This window comes from Vulpes lagopus, chromosome 6, assembly GCF_018345385.1.
Source record: "Vulpes lagopus strain Blue_001 chromosome 6, ASM1834538v1, whole genome shotgun sequence".
Lineage (NCBI taxonomy): Eukaryota > Metazoa > Chordata > Mammalia > Carnivora > Canidae > Vulpes > Vulpes lagopus.
In genome coordinates this window covers 97,767,454-97,792,955 of record NC_054829.1, presented here as the reverse complement: position 1 = coordinate 97,792,955, position 25,502 = coordinate 97,767,454, and the positions used below count along the sequence as shown (strand labels likewise).

General features: G+C 34.3%; 1 protein-coding gene across 3 annotated transcripts in view; it reads left to right on the top strand.

Moving 5' to 3' along the window:
- Positions 1-25,502, top strand: part of DNAJB14 (DnaJ heat shock protein family (Hsp40) member B14) — a 47,876-nt gene that overhangs the window by 10,766 nt on the left and 11,608 nt on the right. For 2 of the 3 annotated variants that reach the window (XM_041759123.1, XM_041759124.1), the window contains 3 exons: positions 5,725-5,896; positions 12,685-12,830; positions 23,911-24,096. In XM_041759123.1, the coding sequence (XP_041615057.1) occupies positions 5,725-5,896; positions 12,685-12,830; positions 23,911-24,096 (504 nt within the window). Of the gene's footprint in view, positions 1-5,724; positions 5,897-8,332; positions 9,127-12,684; positions 12,831-23,910; positions 24,097-25,502 lie in introns of those variants that run through there. The other variant, XM_041759125.1, reaches the window with a different exon arrangement.

Here is a 25,502-nt window from a genome sequence, read left to right as displayed (position 1 = left end):
TGGTGTTTACCTATTTTGTTGGCAAGTCTTTGTGGTATGCTTTCATTGTCTTCAGAGATTTATTTTATTCCTATTTACTTTTTTTTTTTTTCTCACAATAACTTTGTATCGGGTATCAGTTCTACCATTTTCTTTTACTTATTTTTTATAGTCATTTTTATGTGAAGTTAGTTAGCCTTTCTAAATACACAGAATTCCTTCTCCGGTTTTTGGGTAATGTTTGAAAATATGTCACCTTGCTATATAAGTTTTCTTCTCTCTTTTCTCCTTCTCCACTTCATCATGAGTTTCTTTCTTTCTTTCTTTCTTTCTTCTTTCTTTCTTTCTTTCTTTCTTTCTTTCTTTCTTTCTTTCTTTCTTTCTCTTCTTTCTTTCTTTCTTTCTCTCTCTCTCTCTTTCTTTCTTTTTCTTTCTTTCTTTCTTTCTTTCTTTCTTTCTTTCTTTCTTTCTTTCTTTCTTTCTTTCTTTCTTTCTTTCTTTCTTTCTTTCTTTCTTCTTTTTTATTACTTATTTATTTATTTGGGAGACCGAGAGCAAGCAAGAGAAAGAGAACGAATGGGGGGGAGGGGCAGAGGGAGAGGCAGACTCCCTGCAGGACAGGGAGCTGATGTGGGACTCAATTCCAGGACCCTGGATCATGACCTGAGCTGAAGGTAGACACTTAATTGACTGAGCACCCCCCCCCCCAGCGCCCCAGGTGCCCTCAAGTTATATTTCTTAAACATGTGTAAATTTTATGGCAAAGATAACTTAGTAAAGTTGCTAAAAGAGATTTTAGGGGGGATCCCTGGGTGGCACAGTGGTTTAGCACCTGCCTTTGGCCCAGGGCGCAATCCTGGAGACCCGGGATCGAGTTCCACGTCGGGTTCCCGGTGCATGGAGCCTGCTTCTCCCTCTGCCTGTGTCTCTGCCTCTCTCTCTCTCTGTGTGACTATCATAAATAAATAAAAATTTAAAAAAAATTTTAGGTGATCCCTGGGTGGCTCAGCGGTTTAGCATCTGCCTTTGGCCCAGGGTGTGATCCTGGAGTCCTGGGATCAAGTCCCGCATAGAGCTCCCTGCATGGAGCCTGCTTCTCCCTCTGCCTGTGTCTCTGCCTCTGTCTCTGTGTCTCTCATGAATAAGTAAGTAAAATCTTAAAAAAAAAAAAAGAAATTTTAGAGAGAGAGAGGAAGTGTGTGGGAGCTGGGGAGAGGGGCAGAGTGAGAAGGAGAAGCAGATACCCTGCTGAGCAGGGAGCCTGACTTGGGACTCAATCCCAGGACCCCAAGTTCAGGACCTGAGCTGAAGGCAGATGCTTAACTGACTGAGCCACCCACGTGCCCTGATTTCTTATTTCTTCTATTGCCCCTGCCCTCTTCAGCTTGGGTCCTGTTCCTAGAAGATTCTTAATGTGACTTTGTTCTGGATGAGAGTTTTGACTGATTAGCTCTGAGTATTTGTAGTGCCTGCAGTTTCTACGCCTTTACAAGTTTACTGTGGACCATGTATGTCATTCACATGCTACTATAGTGAGCAAAACTCTTTTTTTTTTACATACTTTCTTCAGTTTTGCCTGCTGGGTTGTAATATAGGCAGTCATTGTGGGTTATTTTGGAGTTCTTTTGTTCTGTGGACTGGCAAATACCCTGTTACTGTGCTCTACTTCTTCCCACACAGATGGTAAAACCCACATAGATCTTGTAGCTATTGGTGGTTCTTCCTCACCTTCTGGTATTTTAGGATTTTGTGCATTAGATTTTGGTTTTGCTATCTAATTGCTCAGATTTTCTAAGGGAATTGGTAGAGATTTAAAATATTAGCTGCTGTCACATCCTTCTTCCCAAAATTCTCACAAAATTTTTGAGAATTTTTGTGAACTACTAGCCTCTAGACTATGCTGGCTTCTGCTCTCAAGGTTAACATTATGATTGCATTAAATACAAGCTAAACTATAGTTAAAAATTAACTATAAAAAAATTAACTATATAACATATACTATACTTGTTAATAACATAGGTTGCTATCTAAGAGCCTTTCTGTATCATCTGCAACTGGATATCATAAAAACTGAATGTATGTTTTTTGTGACCTCTTGAATGCATTAGCTAGGGAAAAGATATAGTAGAAAGAAGTGTATATATGCATGCACACACATAGCGCACACACACACACACACACATATATATAATAATTATATGTTTGCAAATTTGCCAACACTGCTAGGGTCTTTAAAAATAAATATATAACAGCTTTATTGAGATAAAATTCACATACATATAATTCATTCATTTAAAGTATACCATTCAACGGGTTTTAGTACATTCACAATTGTGCAACCATTGCAGCAAACAACTTTAGGACATTTTCTTCACCTCCGAAAGAAACCCTATAATCATTAGCAGTCAATCCTTGTTTGTCCCCAATTCCAACCTTTCCTCCCCACTAGCCCTTGGCAATGACTAATAGACTTTCTTCTCTGTACATTCGTCTATTCTATACATTTCAGATAAATAGAATCATACAATATTTGTGACTGGTTTCTTTTTTACTGAGCATGTTTTCAAGTTCATCTATGTTGTAGCATATCAGTACTTCATTTTTCCCCCAAATTTTTATTTAAATTCTAGTTAGTTAACCTACAGTGCAATATTGGTTTTAAGAATGGAATTCAGTGGTTCATCACTTACATACAACATCCAGTGCTCAGTCATAAGTTCCCTTCTTAATACCCCTCACTCATCTAGCCCATCCCCCTCCTACTTCCCTCCTTCAACCTTCAGCTTCTTCTCTATGGTTAAGAGTCTTTTGTGGTTTGTTTCCCTCCGTCCCTTTTTCCCGCCCCCTTCCCATATATTCGCCTGTTTTGTTTCTTAAATTCCACATATAAGTGAAATCTTATGGTATTTGTCTTTCTTTGACTTCTTTCGCTTAGCATAAAACAGTCTAGCTCCATCCATGTTGTTGCAAATGGCAAGATTTCGGTTTTTTTGATGACTGATATTTCATTGTGTGTGTGTGTGTGTGTGTGTGTGTGTCTGTGTGTGTGTACACACACATCTCACATCTCACATCTTTATCCTTCATCAGCTGATAGACATTTGGTCTCCTTCCATACTTTGGCTATTGTTGATAATGCTGCTATAAACATCATGGTACATATACCCCTTGAATCTGTATTTTTGTATCCTTTGGATAAATACTTAGTAGTGCAAATTGCTGGATCATAGACTGGTTTTGAGGAGACTCCATACTATTTTCCAGAGGCTGCACCAATTTGCATTCCTACTAAGAGTATAAGAGGGTTCTCCTATCTCTCCATCCTTGCTAACACCTGTCATTTCTTGTGTTAATTTTAGCCACTCTGAAAGATGTGATGTGGTATTTAATTATAGTTTTGATTTGTATTTCCCTGATGATGAGTGATGTTGAGCATCTTTTACATGTGTCTATTAGCCATTTGTATGTCTTCTTTGGAAAAATGTCTATTCAGGTCTTCTACCTATTTCTTAACTGGATTATCTGTCTTGGGTGTTGAGTTTGATAAGTTTTTTATAGATTGTGGATACTAACGCTTTATCAGATATGTCATTTGCAAGTATCTTTTCCCATTACATAGGCTGCCTTTTAGTTTTGTTGTTTCCTTGGTACTTCATTTCTTTTTATTGTTGAATAATATTCCATTGTATGAACATATCACATTTTATTTATCCATTCATCAATTGATGAACATTTGGATTGTTTCCAGTGTTTTTCTGTTATGAACAATGCTGTTATGAACATTTGTGAGCCAGTTTTTATATAGATGTGTGTTTTTATTGGGTATGTGTTTTCAGTTGTATGATTTCTTAAATATGTTCTCTCTTTCTGTGGATTGTCTTTTTACTTTATTGATAATATTATTTGAAGGGACAAAGTTTTTAATTTTGATGAAGTCTGGTTTCTCTATTTTTCTTTGTTACCTGTACTTTTATCTAAAAGTGTTTTGTCTGACCCAAGGTCACAAAGATGTATTCCTATATTTTGTTCTAGGAAGAAATTTTTCTTACCCTTATATTTACTTCACACATCCATTTAGCTATGTGATCTGTTCTAAGCTAATTTTTGTATATGGTGACAAAGGGATCCAAATGAATATTCACTTGCCCCAGCACCATTTGTTGACTCTCATGTTCTGATATGTAGTATGTTCATTTTTTTTTTCAATTCTATTATGATTATTTCTTTGGTACATGAGTTGTCTTGATTTTTTTTTCTAACCTATTTGTGATCTACTTAAATTTTTAAATTGATTTCTTACTTAAATACATTGTGCTTCTTTGAATGAATACATGACTTAGAATACATGACTACTTCTTAGAAATTCAAAGAGAGTAACATTATGGTCTAGCTATATAATGCCAGTTTTTTTATTCCTGTGTGCCTGTAAAGAGTGAATATTCACCAATTGTTAGACATAATGTGTGTGTGTGTGTGTGTGTGTGTGTGTGTGTATCTTACTTAGATCAAGCTGGATAAATTAGATGTTTATATCATTTGTGTCCTTGGTGATTTTTTTTTTATCTCCCCTGTGTCAATTAATAACTGACATTGAAGTGTGTTAAATTGAAATGTGTTAAATCTTCTATCACCATGGTGGATTTCTCTGCTTCTTCCTTTTAGTTCTTTTTTTTTAATGCTTAAGGTTTTCTTTTTAATCTTTTTAAAGAGATTTTATTTGTTTGAGACAATAAGAAAGAGAGAGCATGTACAACAGTGGAGGTAAAGGGAGAAGCAGACTGCTCACTGAGAGGGAGCCTGACTCAGAACTCCATCCCATGACCCTGAGATCATGACCTGAGTCCAAGGCAGACATTTAACCCACTGAGCCACCCAGGTGTCCCTTATGTTTAGTTTTAACTTATGGAAAGTTTTAAGCATACACAAAAGGAAAGGGAATAGTGTAATCAATTCCTATTGCCCTCTCATCTTTAACCTTTATGAATATATATGGCCAATCTTATTTCATATATATTTTCTCTACCTTCTCTTTTATATTCTTCCAGTGTTTTAAAGCAAATCCTAGACAAAATATGTTATTGTTTTATAGATTCAATGTTTAGATTTACTCATACATATACCACAGAATTTGCTCACCATTCTGTTTTACATTTTCACCTATTCGGAAGCATTTTATTCTGCCCAAAACATATATATTACAGTATCCTCTAGTGAAATCTTGGTGCTAAATCTTGTCAGTTTTTGTTTCTTTGAAAATGTTTTTGATCTTCTGTATTTTCTAGAAAATAAGTGCAGAATTTAAGTTGACAGTTATTCTTTCTGAGCATTTTGGAGATATTATTTCCATGCCTTTTAGCTACCATGGTGGTTGTTGAGAAATAAATAGAAAGTCTAATTTCTGTTTCTTGGTAGCTAATCTCATTGGCTTCTTTAAAGACTATCTCTTTTTCTTTGGTATTCTATAATTTCACCATGATATGACAAGTGAAAATGTGTCATAAGGAATTAAATGATAGTATTTTTGAGTTACTAGGTTTAATTTCTTAATATTCTACTTCTAAGTAATGATTAGTGAGTGGTCTGTAAACAGATATGTAAGGAATTATATTTTATTTTTAAAAACCCTGTGGTGAATACTTTTGGAGTACATGATTTTTAATTTTCAGCTTTATAACTTTCTTCTCAAGATCATGTGTATGCACATGATGTAACATAGCATAGTTTGCTTTCTTTATCTTTCTACAGCACTATTGGAAATAATTATGAAAAATGGAAGCACCGCTGGAAATAGCCCTCATTGCCGAAAACCATCAGGTTGTGGTGGTCAGAGCAAGCCTAATTGTACAAAGGACAGCACATCTGGTGGTAATGAAGGTGGAAAAGGCTACACCAAAGACCAAATAGATGGAGTTCTCAGGTAGGGATAAATATGACTTACATCTCAACTATAATTGATACTAATCTAATGTTTTAATGTTATAACACCTAAAAATAAGTGTGTGAACTATAATTAAGTGAAAGAACAAACATGGAAGAATTGAACTCTCGGTATCTTATGCTTTATGTTATTTACCAACTCAATCTGTAAAGTACCAACTCTATGGAAGGTTCCATCTTTTTTTTCTTTTTAAATTTTTTTATTTATTTATGATAGAGAGAGAGAGAGAGAAGCAGAGACACAGGCAGAGGGAGAAGCAGGCTCCATGCACCGGGAGCCCGACGTGGGATTCGATCCTGGGTCTCCAGGATCGCGCCCTGGGCCAAAGGCAAGCGCCAAACCGCTGCGCCACCCAGGGATCCCCAGGTTCCATCTTTTAAATAAAAGTAACTATAAGGCACAAAGTTGCTTCCAGATATTTTTTTCTTGGGGAACATTATTTGAATTTTTTGACAAAGTATAATATGTAGATAACTATATTAAAAGAGGATAAAGAATTGTTTTGTCTTCTGTATGTAGGAAAGTAGAATTTCACATGAGAAGAAAATTGAGGGCCATAGCAACAGCATTTTCAAATTCCTACTTGTGTTAATGTAGCATAGTTTTTTTTTTTTTCTCTTTTAGGCCATCTTTATATATATGCAAACATTATAATATCCTATTCTTTTAATATTTTTCTTACTCTAATGATCCTGCCTCTGTGTTTCTAGTTTTACCCCATGATACACTTCTACTTAAAGTAGAATTAGGTAGAGTTGGAAAATTGTGAACTGGGTCTTGGGAATCTGACGTAACTGATTATATAATTAAGAAAAGATTTTCTGGCAATAAAGTGAACCTTTGAGTATGAAACACTATAGAAAATGCTGTTTTGTTTTCTGCTACAACTTAGGGAAGCTGTATTTTATATTGTACTGATGTTCTCTAGGTAAACTAAAGTGTAAGGATGAAAAACTCTAAACAGTGGTTAATCAGACAATTCATATGGAGATTAAATTATAGTACAGAGAAATAGCTCAAGTGAAGAGTAGGTAAAACTAGATTATCTTTCTCTTTACATTTTCTTACCTATTTTCTTCTAATCTTACTTTTTTTTTTCTCACCATTTTTCTCCATTGCTCTTTAGTTCTTTTTTTTCTTACCATAATTTAGAATTGAATCATTTTAAATCAAATATCAGTGTATTTACATTTTTCTTCTTCCCCCAATATATTTAGACACTAAAGCTTGATTGTAACATTTTTGTCTGAGTATAACCACAGATCTTGGCATTTGGTGAGAAAAAAGAAAAGATAAAAGACTCCCTAATCATGGGGAAGCCATGGTAAAGGGTATTTGATTAGCATGAATGATAGTGAAGCACTTTTGGGAAATAAGTAATTTTGCTAACTACTTTTATAACTAGTATTGTGTCAGAGATGGCTGAGTAAGTAAATGAATAAATGAGAGACCTTTGAATTTCTTTAAGATAAAGCTTTAATGAAATAGTGTGCTGAAATGCATTCTAGGAAACCACATCTATTTGAAAACAAATTGTATTTTCTTGTAGAATTTACTTTCTATTGGGAGAGTATGTTTTTACTAAAAGAACCAAATAAACTCAATTGTATTGTATATGATTTCTATTTAGAAAAAAATATAGTTGAAAGTTCTGGAAAATAGGAATTTCCTAAATCTGGTGCTATTTTTTTTAAATCATCTTTTCTTTATTTCCTCTCATCTCACCTTGAAAGGAAAAGAGGAGTAAATCAAGGTATGGTAGAAAGAAGGAAGGAAAAGCAGTGCTTTTGTTCTGCTATCTCTTATCTCTTGGAGTATTTTGAGAATGGAAGAATGACAGATGATGGCAGGTACAGATACACTTTGTATATGGCCAGAACTGGAAAGATGGAAACATGGTGTTGAGGGAGTTTCTGTCTGTTGGCTTCTATATTCTCTGTGAAATTGGAGATGAGGTTATCCTCTGAGAGTTAGGAGCAAAGAGATGAGATTGGAAGCTTGAGGAAGTTGTGATAGTATGGAAAATTTACAGAGGGGTAAAGCAAAGGGAAAGGAAGGATTGCTGGTTAGCATTGAGAACCCAGCCAAGTTTGAAACCATGAATTCTTATTGGGTTTAAGTATTAGCTTAGTAGTATAGCTGAACTAGAAATTGTTTCTCTGGTCAATAATTTTATCCCTTTTTTATTAAATGCAGTTTTTTTCCTTTGAAAACTAAATGTGACTGAATGATTCTTTAATAGAATCCCTAAGTTATCAGAGTACTTCAGTTGATAACTTCTGTGAGTTGCTTGGCCGAAATAGGTAACACTTACTCATTATATTAGCCTTCATAAGTGTTGCTTTAGTGAGGTAACAGATCACCAGCAAACACTTACATGCTGTATGTTTTGTTTTTTGTTTTACCTATACACAGGGGATTTTTTTCTGAAGAAAGCCATGTTATCTTGTGTTAGCAGGATTATGCAAACAAGTTGCTCAGTGACAGTTTGGCTCAATGGGAGAAGCCATGCAATAATACTGCATCCATTGCATAAGTAAGAGCTAGCTTACAATAAGACTGAAGTGTATAACTTTGTAGAGCTAATAATATTCTGTGTAACTAAACACTGTTTGTTGTCTTTGAGTTGAAATATATTGAAAAATTATTAAGACGTGTTCTAGATCTAACTTGAAGTTTTTACTTTCTCATTGAAAAAAAGGCCCATCTTTTACTTAAAAAATTTATAAATCACTGTGAAAGCATTAACTGGGGCATCATACTATTTATCAATTGGGAACACTTTTGTACAATTGTGAAGTCATTTGAATTATGGGGATTTGATTAGGATTTGATTTAAGCTGCAGTTTTTTAAATGAAAAGAAATGATTTTGCTAAACTTAACAAATAAATAAACCTTTGTCTCGGTATAAATATTTCCCTAAACACCAATTAAATTGGAGCCTATTTAAATGATCAGCTATAACATGCAAAAAAGAATTGAAAGAGGACTCTCCTGCCCTATCCACTATGCTTTCATGCACATAAAGGAAGACATAGAGGCTGAACTAGATGTACTTCTCAATTGTTGAGGCTGCAGTCTTTCTGGACTGGTTGTATAATACTTCCTTCCAGGGTAGGTAATAGGTTACTTCTTTTTAATTTATTTTCTTTTTTATCTCTTTAAAAAAATTATTTGGTGAAGATGGAGAAGAAAGTTTGAATCTTTCAGTAAGGAGTGAATTTTAAGAAGTATGACAAATGCATTTAATTGGTGAAGGAATGATGAACGAAATATGAATTAAAATAAATATGTGAATGGTAATTTCTCATTCAGATGTGAAAAATTAGGTAAATGAGTACATTTGGAGCATTACCTGAAATATATAGTGGTCTTCAGCCTGTGCATTGATGATATCAACTTGATACCTTTCTGCTGCCTTCTCAAAAAATTTCTCCTCTAATATATGATGAAAAACTCAGTGCAGGGAGGATATGGTAAAACTAGCTACCCTTAAGAATTAGTGAAGTAATTGTTTTCCTACCTTTTTTCTCTTTGTGACAGTTCTTTTCCTTTTTTTAAAGATTTTATTTATTTGAGATAGCACATGAGTTGGGGGGAGGGGCAGAAGGAGAGGGAGATGCAGACTCCCTGTCTTTGTGACAATTCTTAGCTTTATGACCCATCTCTAGAGGATTGTGGATTCCAACCTAATTTCCCTACACTATCCAGCAGTCCTCTGTTGGGCTGCCTTTTTCTATTGCCTAGGCTTTTATGCTCAAGAAATCTCAACAAAACAATTTTACAGTTAATCTTGTGTATAATTAATCGTCTTATGCATGCAAACCAAGTAATAATGACTTTAGGATTGTTTAGTAGTTCTGTTGATCACTTCCTTTTGTTTTCTGCATCCAGATAGTATCTGTCACATTCGCAGCACTGTTCCTTGTCCTACAGTCCATTATCCTCTATTCCAAATTGACTTTTGGTGCCATCTATATTTTCAGTATAGCATTTATCACCTTTAACTTTTAGATCCTAACCATTTCTGCCCTCAGATGGACCCAGTCATCCATCTGTCTATCCATCATTCATCCATTCAATGCATATGATGAACAAGACAAAATCCTTGCCTTCAAGGGCCCTATAGTCTAGAAGAGTAGTCAGACATGATAGCTTCAGTACATTGTGGTCATTGCTGGGAGAGGGCTCAAGTCCAGAGGGCTTTGCAGGGGGTAATATAAGAGGAACACCAAACCTAGTCTTGAGGAATTTGAGTTCTTGAGGAAAGGGAAAGCTAAGTTGAAGACTGAAGAAGTTGTAGAAACTAAGCAAGAAGGAGGGTGGAGAAGGCATGTTTTGGGCACCAAAGTCAACATTTGAAAATAACTATGAGAGAAAAGTTTGTTTAAACACTGATTGGAAAAGCAAACAGAAAGAAAGAGATGGGTTACTCTGGTGTCTAAAGGGCTCCTTTTCCTTGTCTGGTTCTGAGATAGCAGGATTTTCAAGTCAGACTTCAGATTGGAATCCTTACTTGTGGGGCCTTTCCTAATCATCTTATTTAGAATAGGTGGCCTTCACATCCATTCTCTTGTCTCCTTTGTCACTTTAGTTTTCTCTAAATATTTATTATTATAGGACGTATTTTATATTTTACTTGTATATTTGTTCATTGCTCATCCCTTTTCTGATTGTAAATTTAATGTGAAGAGGGATTTTTTTTACTGTTTTATTTTCACTACTAACATCTGAAACAGAGTCTATCACAAAGTAGATGCTCTGTAAATTTTTGTTGAGGAAGTAAATTTCAGTTCCCATTTATTACTTGGTTATAGAACTTTTGGCAACTTAATTAACCATTCAAAGCCTTGGTTTTCTCATTGGTTCTTATTGTCCTAGGAATAACATCTACCTAATGAGGAATACATGAGACAATTTGTGTAAAATAGACAACATAATAAGGTTCTGTAGCTCTGTGTGAAATCTTTGTAGACCAGATGTAGTTTGGAATTCAGAATTGTTCCCATTTTAGAAAGGTAATGAGCATATATTATACATTACGTAATAACATATAACATCTGGTGAGCAGCCCATAACCTAATAGTAACCTTTCTGCAGCAACTTGTACAAATATTCACACTTAAACGGGATAAGTGAAAATTCTGTAGCAGCTTCACATCCATTCAGGACAAACTTTGCCTCTAAAAGAGTTCAAGTCAGGTTTTTGCAGTCAAATTATAGAATAACTCTCATTTTTCAGAGGTTTATAGATATGTGATTGTGGACCTGTGCCTGACACACAGTAGGTGTTCTATAAATGTCCCCTTTCCCTTTTTCTCTATCACATAGTTTCTAAACATATCTGGGAGAATGGGTCTCTACAAAGGCAGGAATCTCTACAAATGTTTCTGTTTTGTTCACTAATATACCTCAAGTGCTCAGAGCACCGTCTGTGACAAAATTGGTGCTCAATAAATATTATTGATTAAATAAAGGAAATATCACGTTCATGAAATAAAGTTGACTGTGTTAATATTTATTAAATATCTAAAGCAGAAAAATCCAATTTTAATTGTTACCATAAAGAAGACTGCATAACAGATTTTTGTTGATGTATGATTATAAAAATTTTCTGTAATCTTATACATGTCTTCTCTCTCTCTTTTTTTTTTTTTTTACTTTGTTCATTTAACAAATGTTGGTACTTTTCATAATAAAAGGAGAGCAAAGGATCATTTATTCCAGAAATATTTACTGAGAACCTATCCTGTACCAAGCACTATTATGGCTTATATATTCAATAGTAAAATAAGATCAATCTTGTCTCTTTCCTTTGAGAACTTTGAGATACTCTGCAATTCCTTAGCTGCCGGCGAACGATTATGTCTAAGATCTTTTCACCTGTTACTACCTCAAACCCTCATACGTGGGACACATCTAAAGTCATCAAGTACTCCACAGAAAATGTTTAAAATAGTACATTATTTTAGTGGAGGAAAATTATTAGGTTTGGGGAGAATATTAGCATTTGAAAGTATTAATGTTCTCTTCTCCATTCAGAACTTATTTTTTTTCTTAATGTACTTCCAAGACTCTGGGCTTAAATCTGTTAACATCTTAGTTAGCTATGTAAATAATCTTTAAAAGTATGCTTATCATAATGAAAATTGGGTGTAAAAAGCATTTTTAAGTCCTGTGATACATATTATTTTGAGATTTTCTTTTTCTTAGACTGACGCAGATGAGTTCCCTTTAGTATAGTGGAGCTGAGTTAAACTTGCCTTGAGATTTAAACCTTAGGATACTTGTAGTTGTTTTACATGTGCTAAACTTGCTTTGTATTTGGTTAGGTCTATGTTATGCAACAACTAAAATCTTGGGATGCAATGCATATTAATCTTTAGCTACAACATACTTGTGAACAGTTTTGGAATTTCTTTGTGTACCTAAGAATACTGTAAAATTGTTCTCGCCCTCTCATTTTAGTTTCAGCATGTGCTCTGTTCTTAATCCATGGTTGTTATGGGCTTTGCCTTACTTCTCTGTAGTTGTGATAAAAAACACCAAGGACATTCTCATGGCCAACTCTCCTTAGACAGGAAAGAGGTTAAAGGAATAGTCTGTGAGAATGAAGCAATAACCTTTAACAGGATAAGCTATCATTTGACACTGAGAAAACAATCTGCAGATAGTTCTTCCTACTATTCTTATAAATAAAAAATTAGAGATATTACATGAAGTTCTTCCTTGAAATTTGCATTGTAACACACTCTTTTGTTCACAGCATAAACAAATGTAAAAATTACTATGAAGTACTCGGAGTTACCAAAGATGCTGGTGATGAAGATTTGAAAAAAGCTTATAGAAAGCTTGCTTTGAAGTTTCATCCAGACAAAAACCATGCACCTGGAGCAACAGATGCTTTTAAAAGTAAAGTAAACCTTTTAAAGCAATTTTCCTAAGCTCTTTTTTGAATCCTACTTTACAGTGTTTTAGAATATTAAGTTCTGCTTTTAGACTGGTGCATTTAGAAGCCAGCATAAGCAAGATCCTCAAAATCCTTTAAAACTGTACTATTAATTTGTTATAAAATGCGGTGTGGCTTCACAAAAGCAAAATGCCAGTTTTGGCAAAGTCCTAAGCAACTTTTCTAGATGATCGTGCATGCTTTCTAGTTTACCACATGCTAGTAGTGTGGTGATTACACATGAGCTTCTCATGTTTTGCCATCTGCCTCCAAAGGGAACTAAAACAAAATATAGCTTTTGCAAGTTTTTAGGATAGAGACTGTCTAGAATTGGGAAATTTGGATTGTCTGCCCGGTGTTCTTGTATTTCTTTTAACTGGCCAATTTTTGCATTTATTTATATGTGGTTCTAACAAATGTGATTTTTTTTTTTTTCTTTATAAGAATTAGTTTCTTTGGGTACCTGACTGGCTTAGTCAGTGGAGCATGTAGCTCTTGATCTCAGGTCGTGAATTTGAGCTCCACGTTGAGCATGAGCTTACTTTAAAAAAAAAAAGAATTAGTTTTTTTTCCTTTTGCCTACTATTCATTTTTCTTCATTTTATTTCTTAATATAATTTTGAGGTTTTTGTCTCTGCCAATTTAGTAAATAAATGTCAGAGAGTTGATTTTATAATTTTGTATTTTGTCACATACAATTTCTTCATAATAGTTAACTTCTAATTCGCAGGAAAATGCTTATATTTGTGATTGTTCCTTCTTTTGAATTTGGCATTTATAGAGCCAACATACAATATTTGCAGTGAAGAGCTGGGGTCTTGGAATAACAGAAAGGAAATGCTAATTTTTAAAATGCTCCTGGGGTGCCCAGGTGGGTCAGTTGGTTAAACATCTGACTTTTGATTTCTGCTCAGGTCATGATCTCAGGGTCTTGAGATGTAGCCCTGCATCTGACTCCACCCTGGGTGTGAAACATGCTTAAGATTCTTTCTCTCTCCCTCTGCCCTTCCCCACAACTCACATCATTTCTCTTTTTCTGAAAAATGAAAATAAAAATAAAAATAAAAATAAAATAAATAAATAGAATAAAATGCTCCTAAAAGATAGATGGTTTCATTGGTCTTTCACAAAATACTATTAAAATTGTTTCTAAAACAGTTTTATTTCTTGAAGGAAGTTGCCAAATAAAATATATTCTGGCAGTTATTAATATGTTTCAATAAAAGCAACTGCCAAAGTGGTGCTGGTGAAAGTATAAAGTATCACTATGACGAGAGCCTTCTCTGTTTGTTACCTTAAAAGTGGCATGTTGAAAGTACAGAAAATGTTTCTTTACTCAAAAACACTAACTTTAGCTAGCACATGTTCCCCCCCCAAAGTTAAAAACAGTTTTTCACATTATGAATTAAAATCATTTAATTTCAAATTGGTGTTTTTATATAATGAAAAACATTTCGGCAGTGAGTTATTTTCATGTTTGTGATCTGCTAAGTGATTTCAGTATTAATTCTCCATTAATGTTAAAAATGTTAAACTGCTTCTTTCTCTCACTTCTGTATTGAAGTCATTTAGCATTATTAGTCTTGGTAAGTGGACCTACCAATATTTTTAGATCCTATGTATTTTGAAGAGGTGAGCAGCATAAATGTCACCCCAGCTAGACTTTCAGAAGGGCTTTACAAAGGTGATTACAGTTCGATGTGGTACATTTCAGAGTCTGATGCTCTACTTTGCAAACTGGAAACAATATTTATCAACATGCTGGGAGGTGGTTCATCTCTAGAGAAGAGGCTCACATTATTCAATACACAGGAGGTTGTCTGTAAATCAGAATGCCAATTTATTAATCCCAAAGAGGATCAGAATAGGGAGTTGGTTGATGAGCCCATTTTTCATTGAGTGGAAACTACATAGAAAACTACGCTGTAATTCACAGATGCTTGGTGAGCAAAGGTACTTAATTAGAAAATATTACGGTTAGTGTCATCATTCAGAAATGGCAGGTTTCATTTATTCAGCATGCAGAGTCTTTTCTTTATCTTCTGAATTATTTTATTTCTAACCAACCAATCCTAACTTCTGTTTTTGGGATACCAAGCTGTTTATTTTAAGTAAATACTATAGTTTTTTTTTTTCTTTTGTATGAAAACTAAGTACAGATTGATTGCTCTGTAACTACTAAAACACTTTTTACAGGGATCCCTGGGTGGCGCAGCGGTTTGGCGCCTGCCTTTGGCCCAGGGCGCGATCCTCGAGACCCAGGATCGAATCCCACATCAGGCTCCCGATGCATGGAGCCTGCTTCTCCCTCTGCCTATGTCTCTGCCTCTCTCTCTTTCTCTCTCTGTGACTATCATAAATAAATAAAAATTAAAAAAATAAAAATAAAACACTTTTTACAGAAGATCGAAACCAGAAACCATTTGCTTTTTATTTCCTCCAAGAATAGAAAAAAGAGGAAGTAATTGGTTTAGGGAATTAAATTAGATAGGAAAGATATTTTCACTTGTGTTTTTGTTTTGTTTTGATTTTTAAATAAGCTCAATGCCCAATGTGGAGCTTGAACTCACAATCAAGAGTCACATGGAAAAAAAAATGCTGAGCTAGCCAGGTGCTCTTTCATTGTGTGTTTTGTAAAGATTTAAAAATAAAAGGTTGCTATCAAGGAGGATAGACTAAATAAACTCTTAAGTTCATATAGCTATTTGTCCTTTACAGTTAAGATTGTAACTCAAGTGTCTTGAAGCAGGGAATATTTTATTTAGTCACTCTAGAGAGTGACTTGCACAATATATATGAACATACTTTTAAAAAATATTTGAATGAAATGGATCCCTTTCCTTCTATCTGACATGGACGTCTTCAAAATATACTTGGTCTACTTTATCTTTAAAGGCAAATACTTCAAAGTATTTCAGAGGCCTTTTGAATGATACCTGTGCCTATTCACATCAACATGAGAGTAATAACAAGGGGTGTGGATTAGTTGCTTATATGTTTACTTAATAAATAATAATGGATCAGATAGTTTTACTTATGTTAGGTCTGGTAATTCAATATTCCTAACATCTGGGCTAGTTTTTGTGGAGAAATACAAAAGGAGAATATGAGATATCCTCTTCCTCAAAGAATTTGAGAAGTGTCACACAGAATATTTGGAATAGTAGTATACATAACACTTGACAAGCATTTTATAGTTCTTCATTCCTATTTTTTCATTTAATGCTTATTAAAAATCTTATGAAGTAGTCAGGGGACTAGTGTCACCCTTCCTTTCCCCAGTAAGAAAATTGAGACTCAGAGAGATTAGCTGATTTAAGGATCTCCCAGAAGACTGAATATAATTAAATACCAAAACATTGGACACAGATGTTTGAAGAAAAGTCAGAAAGATAAGGTAGATTATAATCAGAGTAATCAGAGAAACCTTTATGTAATAGGTGAGAATTAAGAGTTTTTTGGACATGAGTATGATTTCTATGACTAGAGAAGAGAGAAAATGGCAGAAATTTGGGTATGAGAAGGAGGGAAGTGATTTAAAAATCAATGAGGAGTTCCACTTTCAGGAAGATGGAATAGATGTACTTTTCCCTATTCCTTGCACAATGTATAAAACTGAATATTACATATAAAACAAACATGATGGGACACCTGGGTGGTTCAGCGGTTGATTATCTGCCTTCCGCTCAGGGCGTGATCCCAGGATTCGGAATCAAGTCTCATATTGGGCTTCTTGTGCGGAGCCTGCTTCTCTCTCTGCCTGTGTCTCTGTCTCTATCTCTCTCTCTCGCACGCTCTCTCTCTCTCGTGAATAAATAAATAAAATCTTAAAAGAAACATGAAAAAAAAAAAAACCTTTGAAAGGTGGAAAAAAGAAGGTAGATGAGCTAGGGACCTTGGGACCCAAAGAACTACATGGCAGTAAGTTGCTTGGGTTTTCATTTGCCTTTTATATCTTAGACTAGGTACTGGGAAAGCAGACAACCCATAAATACCAATAAGCACAGATAAACAATCCCCAAGAAAAGCCTGCTTTCTCTAGCTAAACAACCAGGAAGGGGGCAACCTGGTAAGACAGAAGAATTTTAAGCAATAACCATGCAATACAGCCAAATCCAAGAAAAAACTGTGGTCCTACCGCACCCACATCAGCAAAGGCTGAGTAAAAACCCAGCCTGTTACCCTCTCTGGGCTGTAATAAGATGCCTACCCCCTTTACTGGGGTGTTAAGAGAGATGATCAAGCAGGGAGCTGGTACTTCTGCTTGGCAGTAACAAGGTGCCCTTTTCCCTCCTCATTGGGGTAGTGTCATAAATGACCTAGTGGAGACTCAGGACTTTAAGCACCATTTAGAGGCAAACAAAGCTATATCCTTGTGTTAGTGAACCCACCAGGGGTGGGGGGAGTAATGAGGCACCCCTACCTACCGTTTCCAGCCACAGAGATATGACTGGACACTTCATGGGAGACTAAGAATCTTATCCCTGCTCAGCAGTAATGAGCTCCTCTTTTCAGATGTTATCAGAGGCCAAGGGGGAAACCTGAACTTTTATTCCCATCTGGAAGTAAAAAGGTGGTATTTCCTCTTCCTGTACCAGAATAATGTCAGAGGAAGACAGTTAAAAACAGAAGTTTTAGATAGATTCAGAGTTTCATAAGATAATATCTCAAATGACCGCATTTCAGTAGAAAATCATTTATCATTACTAAGAACAAGGAAAATCTCAAATTAAATTTAGGAAGTCATAGATATCCACGTGGAGATGACAGAGAAGTTAGAAGTGATTAACAAAGATTTTAAAGCATCTATCATAAAAATGCTTCAATGAGCAATTACAAATATGCTTTAAATAAATTTTGTAAAAGAACAGTTTCAGCAAAGAAATAGGAAATTGAGCAAATAAAAGGTATAAAGAATCAAATGGAAATTTTACAACTTAAAAATACAAAAACCAAAATAAAATCAAGCAATAAATGGAATAAACAGCAAAGTGACAGGAAAGAATCAGTGAATTGGAAAATAGAAAAATAGTATCTAATCTGAAAAGCTCCAGGGACAAATGGAACCTGTAACAAGATTTAACATTTATATCATTGAGGTCTTAAAAGGAAAGGAAGAAGAGAACTTGGCTGAAAAAGTACTCAAAAATAAATAAATAAAGATTGAATACTTCCCATACTTGTCAAAAGATATAAACTTACATAATTCAAGAAGTTGAATGAACCCCAAACAGATAAACCTCCCAAAATTGACACAAAGACACATCAGAGTCAAACTTTTGAAAACTAAAGATGAAGAAAATTTTGAAAGAATCAAAAGAGAAATGACACCTTACCTACTGGGGAAAAGCAATTCAAATGACAGTGAATTTCACATCAGAGACCATGCAGGCTGGGAGGCAATGACCCATTTTCCAAGTATCTTTTGAAAGAAAAGAACTTTCGCCTAGAATTGTATACCCAGTAAAAACATCCTTCAGGAATGAAGGAGAAATCCAGACATTTTCAGATGAAAGTAAAAAGAGAATTTATCATTGGCACACATACCCTAAAAGAATAGCTAAAGGAAGTTCTCTAACCAAAATAAAACAATAAAAGAAGAAATCTTGAAATATGAAAAAGGAAGAATATGGTAAGCAAAAAATGGGTAAATGCAATATATTTTGTTTCTCCTCTTGAATTTCTAAGTTGTTTGACATCTGAAGAAAACTTTTAGCATTGTCTGTATGGTTCTAAATGTATGCCAAGAAAATATATAGGACAATTGTATTATAAATGGGGACGGATAAAAGAAAGTTAAAAAAGTAAGGGTTTCATGGTATACTTGAACTAGTAAAATGATAACAGCAGTAGGCTGTGATAAATTGTGTATGTGTAATATAACACCTTGAGCAACCACTAAAAAGTTGTATAAACAGATACACTCAGAAAACACTAAATAAATAAAAATGAAATTCTAAAAAAAATGTTCCACTCACAGGAAGTCAGGATAAAGAACAATAAGCAAAAAATAAAATAGACATAAACCCTAACTTACCAATAACTACATTAAATGTACGTGATCTAAATATGCCAATTAAAAGACAGATTGGCAGAATGAATTAAAAAAAAACATGACTATAAGAATTAAAAACATGTTCTATATAAGAAACACACCTCTTTTATAACAATACAGACAGGCCGAAGGTAAAGAAATGGAAAAAGATATATCATAAAACTTTAATTAAAAGAAAGCAAGGGGCAGCCCGGGTGGCTCAGCGGTTTAGCGCATCTGTCAGCCCAGGGCCTGATCTGGAGACCTGGGATCGAGTCCCACATCGGGCTCCCTGCATAGAGCCTGCTTCTTCCTCTGCCTATGTCTCTGCCTCTCTCTCTCTCTCTCTCTCTCTCTCTCTCTGTATCTCTCATGAATAAATAAAATCTTTTAAAAAATAAAAATAAAAAAATAAAAGAAAGCAAGAGTGGCTATATTAATATTAGATAAAGTAAATTTAGACTAAAAAAGTTACCAAAGAAGGAATTATAAGAGGATCAGTCCTTCAGGGTAACATAACAATATACATGTGTTTGCATTAAAAAACAGATGCAAAATATGTAAATCAAAAACTGATAGAACTGAAGGAGAGATAGACAAATTCATAATTATAGTTGGAAACTTCAGCATCTCTCTGTCAATAATTGATAGAACAGCTTGACAGAAAATCAGGAAGAATATGGAAGAATGAAACATCATCATTACCCAACAAGCTCTAATCAATATTTATAGAACACTCTATCCAACAACAGCAGATTATAAATTCTTTTCAAGTGCTCACAAAACATAGACCCAGATAGAGCATATCCTGGGTCAAAAAATAAACCTCTACCAAACTAAAAGTCTGAAGTCATACGGAGTTGGTTCTCTGACCACGATGAAATCAAAGTAAAAATTAATGACAGAAAGATAATTGAAACATGTCTAATCACTTGGAAACTGGATAGCACATTTCTAAATAATATATGGGTCATCAAAATTTTTTTTAATGTTTCCTCTGCAGAGACCTTATGAAGAGGATGAAAAGACAAGTAACAAGGTGGGAGAGAATATTCACCAAACATATCTGAAAAGGACTAGTATTTAGAATACAAAAAGAACTCCCCAAACTGAAAATTTTAAAAACAGACAATTCAGTTAGAAAATGAGAAAAAAACATACCACGTAAGATGACATACAGTTGGGAAATAAGCAATTGAAAGATTTTTAACATCATTCATTAGCCATTAGAGATAAAGTAAAACCCATGAGATACCACTATGCAGCTTTCAAAATGGCTTAAATAAAAAAATAGCAACACCACCAAATAACTGGTATGGATGTAGAGAAACTGGATCACTCATACATTGTTGATGGGATGTGAAATGACACAGTCACTCTAAAACAGTTTGGCAATTTCTCAAAACTATTCAATTACCATACAACTTAGCAATTGTATTCCTGGGTATTTATCCTAGAGGTAAAAATTGATGTTTATGTATAAACTTGTACATGGATGTAAATAGCAGTTTTATTCATAATACCAAAAACTAGAAACAACCCAGATGTTGTTCATTGGGTGGACGGTGAAAGAAACAGTGGTACATCCATACCATGGAATACTACTCAGCAATAAAAAGGAATATTACTCAGCAATAAAAAGGGTGGCCCAAGTTTTAACGCCTGCTTTAGGCCCAGGGCACAATCCTCGAGTTCCAGGATCGTGGGGCTCCTGGCATGGAGCCTGCTTCTCCCTCTGCCTGTGTGTCTGCCTCTCTCTCCCTCTCTCTCCCTCTCTCTCTCTCTCTCTCTCTCTCTGTCGTGAATAAATAAATAAAATATTTAAAAATAAATAAATAAATAAATAAAAAGGAATGGACTACAGTAGCCCCCCCCCCCCAACACACACACACTCCTTATTTTCAGGGAAAATATTCCAAGACCCACAGTGGCTTCCTGAAACAACAGATAGTACTGAACCCTATATATACTGTTTTTTTTTTCCTTATATGTAAATACCTATGATAAAGGGTGATTTTTAAATTAGGATCACTAAGATATTAACAATAATTAACAATAAAACAATAACATAACAAAAATAAAAAACAATAATAAAACAATTTTAAAAAATTAAAAACCAATAACAATATCACTAAGATATTAACAATAATTAACAAAAAAACAACAATTTTAACAATATACTATAATAAAAGTTACATAAAAAGTCTGTCTCTCAAGATACGGTATTGTACTTCATTCACGCTTGTTATGATGATATGGAATGATAAAATGCTTACATGATGAGATGGAGTGAGATGAATGATTTAGTCACTCTGATGCAGCATTAGGCTGCTATTGACCTTCAGATGATAGGTAAGAAGAAGGATCATCTGCTTCGAGATCATGCTTGATTGAGGGTAACTGAAACCATAGCTTGAGGGTGAAGGTGGGTACTACTGTTTTGGCTTACATACCAACCTGGATTGATTGCCAAAGAACTATGCTGACTGAAAAAAAGCTTAATCCCAAATGGTTTCATTCCATTTGTATACTATATTATTTTACTTATATAATATTCTTGAAATCATAAAAATATAGAAATAGAGACTAGATTAGTGGTTGTCAGGGGTTAAAAGGGGATGAAGGGGAAGGAAGTGGATATGATTATATGAGAGCGACAGGAGGATGGTGATGGAAATGTTCTGTGTCCTGATTATACCAATGTCCATATCCTATTTGTGATAGTACTTTAATTTTACAAGATGCTGCCATTGGAGAAATTAGGTAACAGGTTTAAAGGATTTCTCTGTATTATTTCTTACAACTTCATATAAATTTCAAATTATCTCAAAATAAAGTTTAAAGAAAAAAGAATATGGTGGAAGGTAATTTTGGTGAAATAAATGAGACTGAGGTAGAAATGTGTTTTGTAAAGCTTTTGAATACCAAAATAAATTTGAGATTTATTTTTTTAGGAAATGAGAAACTGAAAAATTTGATAATGGGTATAGCACAACGTAAATAAATCAAAAATTACTCTAGTCATAGTAGATAAATTGTCTTGCATATATAGTTATGGATTATAACAATATTTCACAGAGATCTTCTAAAATATCTTAATGTTTGGAATTTATTTTTTTAAAAAGCAAAGCCTTAAAACCTTAAAACCATATATCAGTAGTTTAAAAAATAATAGCATGTGAAATTACCTGGAATAGTCTATTTAGTATATAGAGATAAATCCTAAAACTGATATTATTGGAAGTACAACTCTGGCAGATTTTTATAGATATGCTTCTTTTTTGGGTATTGGTTAATACCTTGCTGTTGTTTGCTAGGTATGTTGTTTAGATTTCTGATCATGTTTTCCCCAATATTATAAATGATGGCTATATTTCTGATTCATAAATCTATCTGAGAATCTAAAGAGAGTTTTGGACTATCTCCTCAGATAAGTGGACCATCCAACTAATTTTTCATATACTGGGATTCACAGAACCCCTGAAAGCTATTTCTGAATCCCAGGTTTTAGAATCTCCATCAGAAGAAAAGTTGCAGAGTACGTGGGTATAATTCATTGCAGTGTGCTATGTAATTATCCAAAAACAACTACCTAATGAGTACCTATTTGCTTGTCATTACCTGTGGCAGCTACCGCATGGGATCTGAAAAGTATTTTTTTAAACTATCCCATATTGCAAAAGGTTTACAATCTACTTTAAGAAGTAAGCTGTATTTAGAAGTATCAGAATGAGAATAAGGTAATTCCCACTTTTAGATCAAAGCATTACAGCTTTTGTAAATTACCTCAAGAAGACATTTGGTAACCATTGCCTCTTTTGGAGTAGGAATATGAAATGGGAAATCAAATTCTTTATAAGTAAATATCATAAAACTAGCAAAGTGAGATAGGGAATACTAGAGACTATCTGGATCCATTCAAAAGCAAATTCAGACTTTATCCTGGACCATGGGGATGGATATTGCAGTGAAAACATAGATACCTTCCCTATCCTCGTGGAGTTGACAGTTTCAAGAGAAACAAATTATTAATGAATAAAATGAAAGATAGTTCACTCTGGGCTAGAGTATATAAAAACAGGTTTACAGTAAAGGTTGCATAGAATATACCTACTATCCTGAAAAAAAATTTTTGACCTTGAACAAGTATCCTAACCTGTTTGAGCCTCAGAAGGCTCATCCATATAGTAAGGATAATAATGAATAATGTAAAAATATATTGGGTTCAGAGTATGGTAGTTAGTAGCTACTGCTATTATTATTGGTTTGAGTAGCACTAATGAATGACTAGATTAGGATATTCAAAAGAAGAAGTAGGATATTAGAGGATGGAGCACAATAGTAAGAAAGCAAGATGAACATTCTTTTATGTTAAAGATAGTAGGAAGACTTACCAGTCTCATATAAAAATTTGTATTGGGAGGTAATAATATGTGTAATTGCAAGTAGTGTATAAGTTTAATGTAGAAACCTTTGGGGCTCCTGGGGGGGCTCAGTGGTTGAGGCTCTGCCTTGGACTCGTGTAGTAATCCTGGGGTCCCGGAATGAGTCCTGCATCCAGCTCTCCGCAGGGAGCCTGCTTCTCCCTCTGCCTAGGGCTCTGCCTGTCTCTCAGTGTCTCTAATGAATAAATAAAATCTTAAAAAAAAAAAAAAAACACCTTTTTTTAAGGGGGGGAGGGGCAGAGGAAGAGGGACAGAGAGAATCTTAAGGAGGCTCCAAGCCCAGCATGGAACCTGCCTCCAGGCTCAATCTCATGACCTTGAGATCATGATCTGAGCCGAAATCAAGAGTCTGAAGCTTAACTCAATGAGCCAGCCAGGCACAGCTAATGTATAAACCTTTATAAGAAATTGTTACTATTTTACTTTTTTTTTTTTTAATTTGTCTCAGGTAGGATTTGTTTGGTTTTTTGTTTTTTTCGTGAATATGACAGTAGCTTTTATATGGGGAAGTCTTTTTATAATGTAAAAACTTTGCTTACCACCTTTTACTCATTACCTTTTCAGAGATTGGAAATGCTTATGCTGTTTTAAGCAATCCAGAAAAAAGAAAACAGTATGACCTCACAGGCAATGAAGAACAAGCGTGTAATCACCAAAACAATGGTAGATTTAATTTCCATAGAGGTTGTGAAGCTGATATAACTCCAGAAGACTTATTTAATATATTCTTTGGTGGTGGATTTCCTTCAGGTATTTTAATGTTAGTTATAAATATTCTATTTTATGAAGCTAGAGATTTACACCCCCAGTTAGGCTATTTGGAGATTTGTCAACCTTCTCCCCTACATTTCTTGTAGTATTATGATCGTCTGATGATTTTTCATGAAGGTGAAAAAAATGTTAGCCTTACTACTTTGACTGTAAGTTTGCCTTTTTTCTATAACATGTTTTAATTTTTTAAAAGAAGAAATGAGTACAGATATTCTCTATTTTATATAAAGCTAAAGAAAGGATGTATAAGTAGGAAATCCAGTGACAATATCTTAGTTAAGTGCTATTACAATTACAGGAGGTATCCTGTACCCTGGATGACAATTTGACATTGGTTCTCTGAAGATCATTGTAGGCATTTCATTCATTATAAATTGCTAATGTGAATGTATATGGAGGTAGTACTTTCCATTGCAATATTAAAATGTCTGATTCATAGGTTATATATAAAGTAGTGGGGTTTTAAAATTAAAATAGAAATAATTAGTTGAACTAGGCCATCAGAGTAAATATGGTAGAGTTACTACTAAATAGATTTTATAGTACCAGTGTAAGTTGTATTGAACTCTACTTATGTTTACTATGAGTTATATGAAAATTAATTTTCTTTAAGAATAGCTCCTATAAGGTAGTTAAAATTATAGCTCCAGTCATATTTACAACATTTAAGTGCTAAGTTAAACATTCAGTTCAAAATTAGGAGAATCTTTACGAATGTACTAATATACTTTGGTCTGATGATCCTGTCTGAATATTATTGAGCAAGATTGTGGTCATTGATAGGGCATTTTGTAAAGCATCCTTCATGGAAGGAGAATGTATAAATATAAATTAATGACTGAAAATACAGCATGTATTTTGACATATTAGGGTATATAATTATCTCTCACAAAAAAATTATTCAGACTAGTAATTTTGATGGAGAATATGCTAAGAACAAATCTTTCAAGTAGTAGTGACTTTTCAGGTAGTTGAATTACAGTTCTTGTTTTAACATAAGTTACTTTGACATGGTAGCTATTTCTGGTTGCTCATCTTATTTGAAAACAACCTGAAAGTCCTTCAGAAACTGAATGTTTGAATAAATTGTGGTCTACCCCTGCCATAGTAGATTACAGAGTATATTATACTTGTTTTTTTTTTTAAATGAGTGAAAGCACTATTTTGATTTCCAAAGGTATTTGTGATTTGTTGATAAATGAGGAAGGCGAGAATTTCAGAGTGATGACCCAAGATTTGTAAAAACAATCAACTACAACAAAAGTCCTCTATGGATGCAATATTAGGCAGGAACTCTTACTCATGGTTTCATAAAGAAAGAACTTCTACTTTTAAATTCCAGTTCGGTACATACGGTGCAGCATTGGTTTTAGGAGTAGAATTCA